Here is a 9410-nt window from a genome sequence, read left to right on the forward strand (position 1 = left end):
CTTTTTCTTTTTCTTTTCCCTTAATTTACCAAACAATAAAATTCGAACTCGGGCACATAAGGAAAAGGAGATTGGGCTCAAGTATTTTATAGAGATGCTTGCTACACTTGAAATTTGTACCATAAGAGATGCAATACCCGACTTACAACTCTTTTTAAAAGCACTTTTATTTTAAAAGATTAGTTTTAGGTTTGGTAACCTTTAAAAACACTTTTAATAATTACTAATTTTAGTTCACTAGAAATTTTGAATGAAATTAAAATTTGTAGACCTAATGGCGTAACCTTAATTCCCATTCTCAAAGGGGATTGGAATGGTTTCAGCCGGGATTTCGGCAAAAAGTGTGTGTGAGTTGTGTGTCTTGCCAATGTTATATATATATAATAAAAAAAAAAGAAAAAGAAAAAGAAAAAAGAGGGAAGGTTTTTAGTGGTTCTATATTTTATGTAACTGTTTTTTCTTATAAAATTTTATCCTTTTAATTTTTGTTAAAAAATAATTTTACCCCTTCTTTTATAAAGTTGTAATTACCAAATATGGTAACATTCTATTAAAGAACATTCTTGCAAAATTAGTAAGAGAAATGCTTTAAAAAGTATTATTACCAAACGGACTAAAAAATACTTTGATTGTCAAAACACTTAATAACCATTAATAACAATTTTTTTGGGAGCTCTACTACAAAATATGCTCTACTGTCTAATAGGATCATTCCTTTTAAGTGCAAACAATTATTTAGGGGTCACGTCCACAAAGGGGAGCCGCCCTGCATGGTCTCATAAATTAGTGGGCGCAAAGCCCCGGACAATATGATTATCGAAAAAAAATAAAATAATATATGCTCAAAAGATTTAACACTGGCAGTGTTTCATATACAGTGCTTCTTCATACATAGTTTGTATTTCACACTGAAACCAATTTGTCTATTGAATTTTATTTCTCTCTACTCTTTTTTGATTGCCGAAAAAGAAAAGAAAGTAATTGATTGTCTGGTTGATCATTAATTTTCACATGTGCAAGTTTTCTTCTTCTATATAGTTTTGTTTGTCATCTGCCCATTAATAATATTTGTTGTACCACCATCTTGAACACCAGTACAAGCTGATCAGTAATCCCCACTCATGTATATATCTATATATATATATGTATAATTTTCTTGCATGTATAATAAAATTATGGAGATATATTATAAGAATGTCAACTCTTAAATATTAATAAAAAAATGAAAATTGTAAAACCCCCTTCCATGCCAAAGAAGTAGGTAAAACAAGCATTCCTTTCCATAATCACTCCACTTCCTCTCAGGCGGAAAATTCTTGTTTGGATATCAAATCTCTCCATGTGGAAATACACTTACAATTCAATGTGATCTGATTTTGCAAGGTTGGCAACGATACTTCTAGATATGGTATGTGCTATGTTAGGTTGCAAAGTTAGAATTGCTTTTCTTTTTCCATTTTTTTGTGGGTAAAAGTCCCACTATCTTCATTATAACATATACTTTTCATTGTTCTTCCTTTTTGACACTCATTACAATATACACGACACATACTTATGGTCATTGATACGCCACGTTGAAGGATTATATAACCTAATTAGGCTTATCAAAGGATTAATTGATCGTTTAGATACACACATACACTAACACAAACATGTCTAACCAGAACGGCGGATGGAAGTATATACATGTTTGAGTTCATCATTCTCTTTCAATTATTTGTCCAAATTTGTCCAATTTGGATTGTGGAAGTTGGCAGTCAAGTGGGTGAGGCATGCAATGATGTCAGTTGTATATTGGTAGGGTGTGGAATATTTGAATTAATCAATAGGAGGGTGACACGCATAGCAATTCTTGTGAAAGTGACCTAAACTGTCCCTCCCAATTTGTTCAATCTATGTCACTGTTGCTCTATTGGGACCTCTCTCTCTCCTCTTGACACGTTTGTTGAATTATTCTCTTTCTCCAGCAGTTGCGAGAAATTAGGGTTTTAAAGTTGTTTCATATGAAAGCAGCTTGATTTCAACCTTGCAGGTTCAGTCCAATTTCATTGTGTCCTTTCTTTCAGAATTTTGCGAGTTAAAAGAGTTTGATTGCAAAACTAAAGGCGTCTTGTGGGCCGTTTAGAGAATCTGAAATTGTGGGTATGAGTCTGAGAGCTAGAAAACCAATTTCTTTTATTTGGTGCCATTCTCAGAAAGTTGATTCTTTAACCCATTCAATACTTCAATCTGATTAAGCTATTTCTGTTTCCTTCTGCCTCTCTGGTCCATGTTCCCATTATATTGCCAACTGACTCAATCCCCTCGAATACGTTGATTAAGTTTTAAACAGGTTGAACATGTTTTAATTCTAACTTTAATCTACCATCTTGCTTTGTTTGCAAAGTAATGAAAGAAAAAGAACTGACAGTATTGAATCAACATATATAATCGTTTTGTATTAGAATATGTCAGCATATCTTTGCATATGTGATAATTGGTCTTGGCCTGCAAGAGCTTGAAAGGCCAAGCTGGTGTCAACCCTTTGTTTGTTTAGGGCATTCTGCTATATTTTACAGCTGAAATCTGGGAGTGTTCTAGACCTAAGAGTTGGCAGGTTGATTGTGTGGTTGAAACATCTCTCGGAATTGAGAGTTGCTTATATTCTATATGTATATAAAATATATATTCACCATAGGCGCATACTTCATGTGTCCAGTCCCCCATTTCTTTTTTTTTTTTTTCATGTTCTCAGATTCGGACTCTGGCCTTTACTTTTTCTAGCTGAAATCCTGGCGATGTTTTAGACCTTTTATATATTATATGTGTATATATATATTTGTATGTTATGTGTGTTGCTTGAATTTTTTTTTCTCTCTGTGGTGATGCATTTTTTGTGCCATGAGTCTCCAAGTACTTTATTATAAGGACCAAATACCAATAATTGCAGCACATTTTAGTGAACAGAACAATGAAGAGTCCAACATAAAATTTAATGCTAATTGTAGAAACTTCTCAGTAAGCTATTAAAGAGTTTGATGTTTTTTTTTTTTTGAATTTGACGTAGTATGATATTGAATTTTCTCACTTGATCCTGTTTTTAGACAATTTTGCAAGAAGCAGAAAGAGCAATATCATGGTTTTTGTGTGAAATTGTTGGTTCATAGTGTGTGATAACTTGTAATTATTGTGCTTGTTACATTTATAAACCTTCCCATTTTTAATCATCCTCTGTCTCTCTCCCTCTCTCCCTCTCTCTTTCTCCTATGTAATCATCTGCTTGCCTGTGTGTGTGCGCACTAGCAGTTGGCAGCTGTGTGCATACTGATGTGTGGTTCTAATTACATTGCAAAAAAGGGTATGTAAATTTCAAACTTAGCACAACCACGAGAAATTAAATCCTAGAATTCACACTGAAGACGAGGAGTATTCAGTATAAAAATAGAAAATTGAATGTCATGTAATGCACGAGTACCTAATTTTGGAAGCATTTTCCACTTCAAGCTAGTGGTGTACCTTGTTTCATGTGTATTTGCTTGTTTCTTTACATGCTCTTATTGATTGTATAGGCTGTAAATGGTAGGCGGAGCGTTGTTGTTATGTGTTCTAAATGTTTGAAGTGTGGTTCTTTGAATTAGATGACAGAATATAATACTTTATATGTGATGTATACGTCCTTTGATTTGTCATGCTCCATAGGTTTTAGACAAGTAATGCATGTAGTCTTCTCTGTTTCTATTTTTCTTCTTTTAGTTATGAAATTCACGTCATGGCCGGAACAATCAGACCTCAGAAGTTCCCAAATTCAGGCATGTAGTCAAGAATGACGAACACCTGCGAACCAAATGGTCACGAATGACGTAAAATTTAGTCGAGCAAATAGCCACGACTATCATACGGTTTAGGGCTTTAGAGAGATCATATCCACACCTCTGAATCACACGTCGTGATTGGAACCATCACAAGTAAGAAATTGCTTATATTCAGATATTCAATCAGGAATCACGAACACTTACGAACCAAATGATGATGAATGTGTCTAATCAAATAATGACGAGTATCATGGGGTTTTAGGGTTTAAAGAAAGAAACCGATAATATGCCGTTGGTTCAATAGTTTTTAATTTAAACCATTGTACTGTTGATATTAAACCAAAAAGTACGAGTATAATAGCATTTTAGGATTAGTTTTTAATGAAATGTAGTATTAAACATCCGATTAGTTGTTGGATTAGTTATTTTGTTTAAAGCAAACCAAACGCTCAGGAATAACCAATATCTGCTAACGAAATAGGTACGAGTATCATAACGTTTTAGGGTTTTATAGAAATATAATATCAAAGATTCGGTTGGTTGTTGGATTAGATTGTTTTGTTTGAAGTTTGCAGTATGCTGATCCATTACACACAAAAAGTTAGTTTAGGGAGCGAACGTGCCATTTAGTTGGTTATTGGTTTAATTTTTTTAAAGTTGTCTTGTAATTTTTGGGAAGGTTTTAGGGTTTTCAGAAATTTTCTTGAAGGTTTCACAAAGTGAATATCTGCATTTGGTTTCATTTTCTTCTATTGTTTTGCAATTTTTTCTTAGTTAAAATAATTCGGTACGATATCGCTGTACCAAATAGCCACGGGTATCGTTAGTTTTTGGTTTTGGTTTCAATCCGCCGTCAACCCGTACTATCATGATAAATACATCAACCATGCGTTCGTATAACGCACAGTTTAAACAATTCTTAACTGTATTCTTAACTGTATTCGAGGATCTTCCACTTAGAATGATAAAAAACATTTGCGAAACTGTACGACTAACATCTGCCAACCAAATAGTTACGAGTATCATAAGGCTTCAGGGTTTTAGATAAAGATAATATCAACATTCCGTTGAATGTTGGTTTTATTTTCTTCGTTTATTCTCCAATTTTCTTGTACTTTAAACCATTCTGTACGAATATTGATAACTTCACAACACGTTGTTTTGCAATTTTTGTGGAGTTTAATTTATTCCGAACTTGATATATAATTATGCACAATATAAGCTAGGTTTTCGTTTGGGTAAAAATGCTAATAACAAAGAATGAAAAGAGTAAGAAACAAAATGAGTAGTGAAATATTTATTCTTTGTAAAAGGGTGAACTAGACAGAGAAGGGATCTGTTTTTAACATGGTTTCACCTATTGTATTTATAACGTGAAAAATCAACTTCTAGAATAGTTATAGCTTTTCTAAAAATAGAATATTTATCTGTTTTTTAAGAAGGTATAAATCGTAAAATTATCTTTTTTTGAAAGACATTTAAAAAAAAATAATAATTAAATAAAAGTTAAACACGAACTATTTCAAAAAGTACAAAACCTTCGAAAAATAATATATATATATATATTATTTTTTTTGTGGGTAAGAAAATAATTTTTTGTTTGGTTAAAATATTTGAATAATATGGCTGTCAAAATTTGATTTCGAAGGTAGCTGTGCAGTTGGTTCAGGACTATCATGAATATGGCTGTCAAACTCATTTCCGTAGAAACCTACCCTAACACCTCTTTTAACTTTTAAAGAGGGAGAGTGACTCTCTGGGGTTAACGTTGTTGCTTCTTTTCCTTCATTGGGATGAATTAAACAATTCCTCCATCAATGTAAGAAATACACGTCTTATACACAACATGGAGTGCAAGCTGATGTTCTTTATATTATATTAGGCTATGTTTATTTTGAAGTAAAATATATTTTAGAAAAATTATATTTTTTTAGTTAAAATATTTTTTTATTTTTATTTTTTCGGTGTTTGACAAAGGTTTACATTAAGATTGAGGTCGAGTCCACCAGGCGGAACATGTAAAATAATTTGCCGCAAATTGATGGATAAGTTATTTTTGTTAAATTTTAATATTTTTTTTCGTAAATATTTTATGACAACCAAATATCCGAAAATAAAAAAATATTTTTTGAAAAATATTTTACATTCAAACAAACGAAGTCGATATAATTTTTTCTTCCCCTTAGTGTCCTAATTGGAGATATGTTCTACCTAATCTTTTGTGCTTTGTACTTTGTACTTTGGTTGGAGGGAAGGATTGATCAGGGATGAATAAAAGAGAGGATAGACGAACGTTTTTGTATTTAGTTGGAGAGAAGGAAAGAGACGGAAAAAGTAAGGAGAGATGAAGCATCCCTCGTTACTTTATGTTTTTATATTTGCTCAAAATTGGGTGGAAGAGAGGAAAGAGAGAAGGAGTAACCACCAACAAATATATAATTTTTAACTTTTAATCTTTAAAAAAAAAAATTGTGATGGATATATATATATATATATAATGAAGGTATATTGGTAAAATGAATAAAAAAAAACTATTTTTCTTTCATTCCAACCAAAAAAAAAAAAAAAAAAAAAAAAATGTGTCACCCCAATACCCCATCCATCTTTTTCACTATCCATTTCATTCAACCAAACAAAAATTAAAGCAGACACATTCCCTTTTCTAAGATGCCTCATCCATCCCTAGTACCCCTCTCCATTTCATCCATTTTTCCAACCCTCCAACCAAACGAAACTTTAAATTTTAATTAATTGACATATAGAATTAATACTTTTTTTTTTTTTTGGGTGAACAAATTAATACCTTATTGATAGTCCTAATGCATGGTTATGGACTAATAAAACAAATATTTATTAAATTATTTAGACTCCTAATAGCATTTTTTAATTGAATTTGGAAAGAAGAGAACCTAAGCACCAAATTATAAAGTCGTGAACAATCCCTCATTCCTCGTAGCCACTAATCAGTATGAGATTTTCTAACAATTGACAAAGTACCTAACAAAAAAAAAAAAAAAATTGATAAAATGAAAGAAATGTGTATGAATATAGGTAGAGAGAGAGACGGAAGGGTGCAATTGGTCGGTGGACTCATGAGGATGCAGCAAGTGGCATGGGCCGGATATAGTTCGCTGGAACGGGATCGGGTCGAATAATTGAAGTATGGCCCATGACAAAGCACCTCGGAATGGGCCGAACCTGGAGGATCCACCGTGGAAGATCAGACCCAGAAGGAAGAAAACTTTTGAATATAGGCCCAATGTAATCAGTTAACAATAATAATTGTAATGGTCTATAAATAGACTATTACAGGTGGATAAGGGAGGAGAATTTTTTGGATTCTATTGAAGGGTAAGAATTCTAGAGAGAGAAAGAAGAAACGAATTCTTGCATCTTCAATTGGCGCCGTCTGTGGGAAACGGAGAAGAAGATCAATTCGAGCCCGATCAGTACCATATTAGTTCAATCAAGTTTGTGAGTACACAGTGTGATTTCTGGAAGTTGAATCCAGATCAGTGAGATTGTAGTTTGTTCAGAGAGAATTCTTGCTTATTGTGGATTCTAAGGCATTTGCTTCGGAATGACGCAATTGTGATTTGCTCAATTGCAGTCAGATCCGGTGAGTTCAAAGCTAGAAAAGTTCAAATCTAGCAAACAGTGATCACGATTCGGTGAAGTTAAGCCCAGATCTAACGGAGTTTGCATTGGTGACGCTTAGATCTGTTTCGAAGTTCGTAATTCATGCCTTTGCTTCAATCCGGAATCATGATAGGGGGTGACAACTCCAATACGGTTGAGAACGTCCAGCAAGTGAAACTTGATGAGTTGATGAACATGGTCGAAGCTTTCCGGAGGGAAAATGCGGATCTAAGGACTGAAATGCAGCGTCAAGAAGCTCCAGTAATTCCACGACCACTCCCGGTAGGAGAAGAAGGTGCACGTACCGATGCAGCACATCACGGTGAGGAGGTCGGAAACAATCTAGTAGATCCTCATCACGAGGAAATCCGGCGAGACGGTTCGTCGCCAAATCTTCGTCGTATTGATGATCATGAAGGATCAACTTACATGGATCCACAGTGTGAGCAAATCAGGCGAAACGAAGCAATGACTTTTGATCCACATCGAGAAACGCTCAGCCGAGGTGAAGCAACAGAGTTGAATCGTCACAAAGCTATGCCTCCATGGCGCAAAGACTTTGTTAAGGACAGGTCATTCGATCCGACCTATCGGCCTTCCATGACGACGTTCGACTATCATAGCTCAGAGAGGAGATCAGTAGACCAGAGAGCAACCGCAGGGTTCTAGAGGGAAAATGAAGCACTCTGTTCAGCAGCTCGAACAGTTGATTCACCGTTCACCGATGAGATTCTGAATGCTCCGAGTCCGAGGAAATTTTTCGTACCCGTTTTCATTCTGTTCGACGGAACGACCGATCCGATCAATCACGTGTATCACATCCAGTTGAAAATGGCTCTAAACACTGAGAATGACTCTTTGATGTGCAAGTGCTTTCCTACGAGTCTGGCCGGACTAGCTCTGAATTGGTTCAAGAACCTGCCGAGGGGTTCAGTGGATAGTTTCTGAAGCTTGTGTGATCGGTTCATAAGCCAATACTATGGAAACAAGCGTCCAGCGAAAGATATTTCGAGCTTATTCACAATGAAGCAACATGCCGATGAGCGTCTCCAGGCTTTCCTAACCAGGTTTAACCTTACCAAGAGCATGGTTATTGAATGCCACCCTTCAACGGCAGTTCAAGCATTCATACTGGCCATGAACCGTGGCACCCCATTCCACACAAGCTTGGTGGTGAACACGCCGAAGACTATGGATGAACTTAACGAAAGAGCCGATGGATTTGTGTGCTTGGAAGAAGAAAAGGGGGCAAACGCTCGGAAGACATCCGTCATATCCACGGAAGAAAAGACCAAAGCAAAGATCAGGCAAAAACAGGTTCAGCCACAACGCTCCTCGTGGAAATCTGAGAAGAGGCCCAGAGAGGAAGAGCTGGTTACTCCATTGAAAGTTACCCTAGCAAGACTGTACCAAGAAAATAAAGATAAGTTCCGACCTCCTTTACCAATCAGACAACCTTTCGAACAGAGGGATCAGTCTAAGCACTATGCATTTCATTCTGATTTTGGTCACCAGACTAACGAATGCAGGAACCTAAGGAGACAGGTAGAGGTGTTGATAGCCAGAGGGGAGTTCGCAAGTTATATTCAAGGACCAGCGGTGGAACAGAACCGACCAATGGAGCACGTGAAGAAGAATCAGAAGTCGAATTCTCACAACACGCAACCAGTTCGAGTAATCAATGCAATTCACGGTCGGCCAGAACCTGCCGAGGAGTCAGATGAACTGCTTCGAACACGCCTTCACCAGGCACGGATGAAGAGAAGGATAGGCAGTGTAAACACTCTGCACCAACAGAGCGCATCAACGCAGATAAAGTTTGACGTAACAGACTTGTTGCGTGTTCAGATCCCTCATGAGGACCCGCTGGTCGTAAGTTTGACAGTGGCCAAATGCTTGGTGCGCAGAGTTCTAATTGACCCTGGAAGTAGTGCGAACATCATGCCAAGGGATACATTCGATCGGCTCGAGATCAAATAG

At 35.9% G+C, this 9410-nt stretch overlaps 1 protein-coding gene across 1 annotated transcript; it reads left to right on the forward strand.

Annotated features, from left to right (window-relative positions):
- Window positions 1-8453: 8453 nt before the first annotated feature.
- LOC132309692 (uncharacterized) lies at window positions 8454-9410 on the forward strand. Its single transcript, XM_059807978.1, has 2 exons — window positions 8454-8836; window positions 8960-9410. Exons 1-2 carry the CDS (start codon window positions 8454-8456, stop codon window positions 9408-9410), a joined length of 834 nt encoding a protein of 277 aa, XP_059663961.1.

This window comes from Cornus florida, unplaced genomic scaffold (genome assembly GCF_030987335.1).
Source record: "Cornus florida cultivar Cherokee Brave unplaced genomic scaffold, ASM3098733v1 CherokeeBrave_3.0.0_Hap2_Chr05, whole genome shotgun sequence".
In the NCBI taxonomy this organism is placed as follows: domain Eukaryota; kingdom Viridiplantae; phylum Streptophyta; class Magnoliopsida; order Cornales; family Cornaceae; genus Cornus; species Cornus florida.

What these genes read in the sequence shown, in the direction of transcription:
- LOC132309692 (XM_059807978.1), top strand. Translation starts at nt 8,454, where the DNA reads ATGAAGCAACATGCCGATGAGCGTCTCCAGGCTTTCCTAACCAGGTTT. An exon ending in AAAGTTACCCTAGCAAGACT is followed by an intron (nt 8,837 to 8,959) that starts GTACCAAGAAAA and finishes TAACGAATGCAG; the next exon opens with GAACCTAAGGAGACAGGTAG.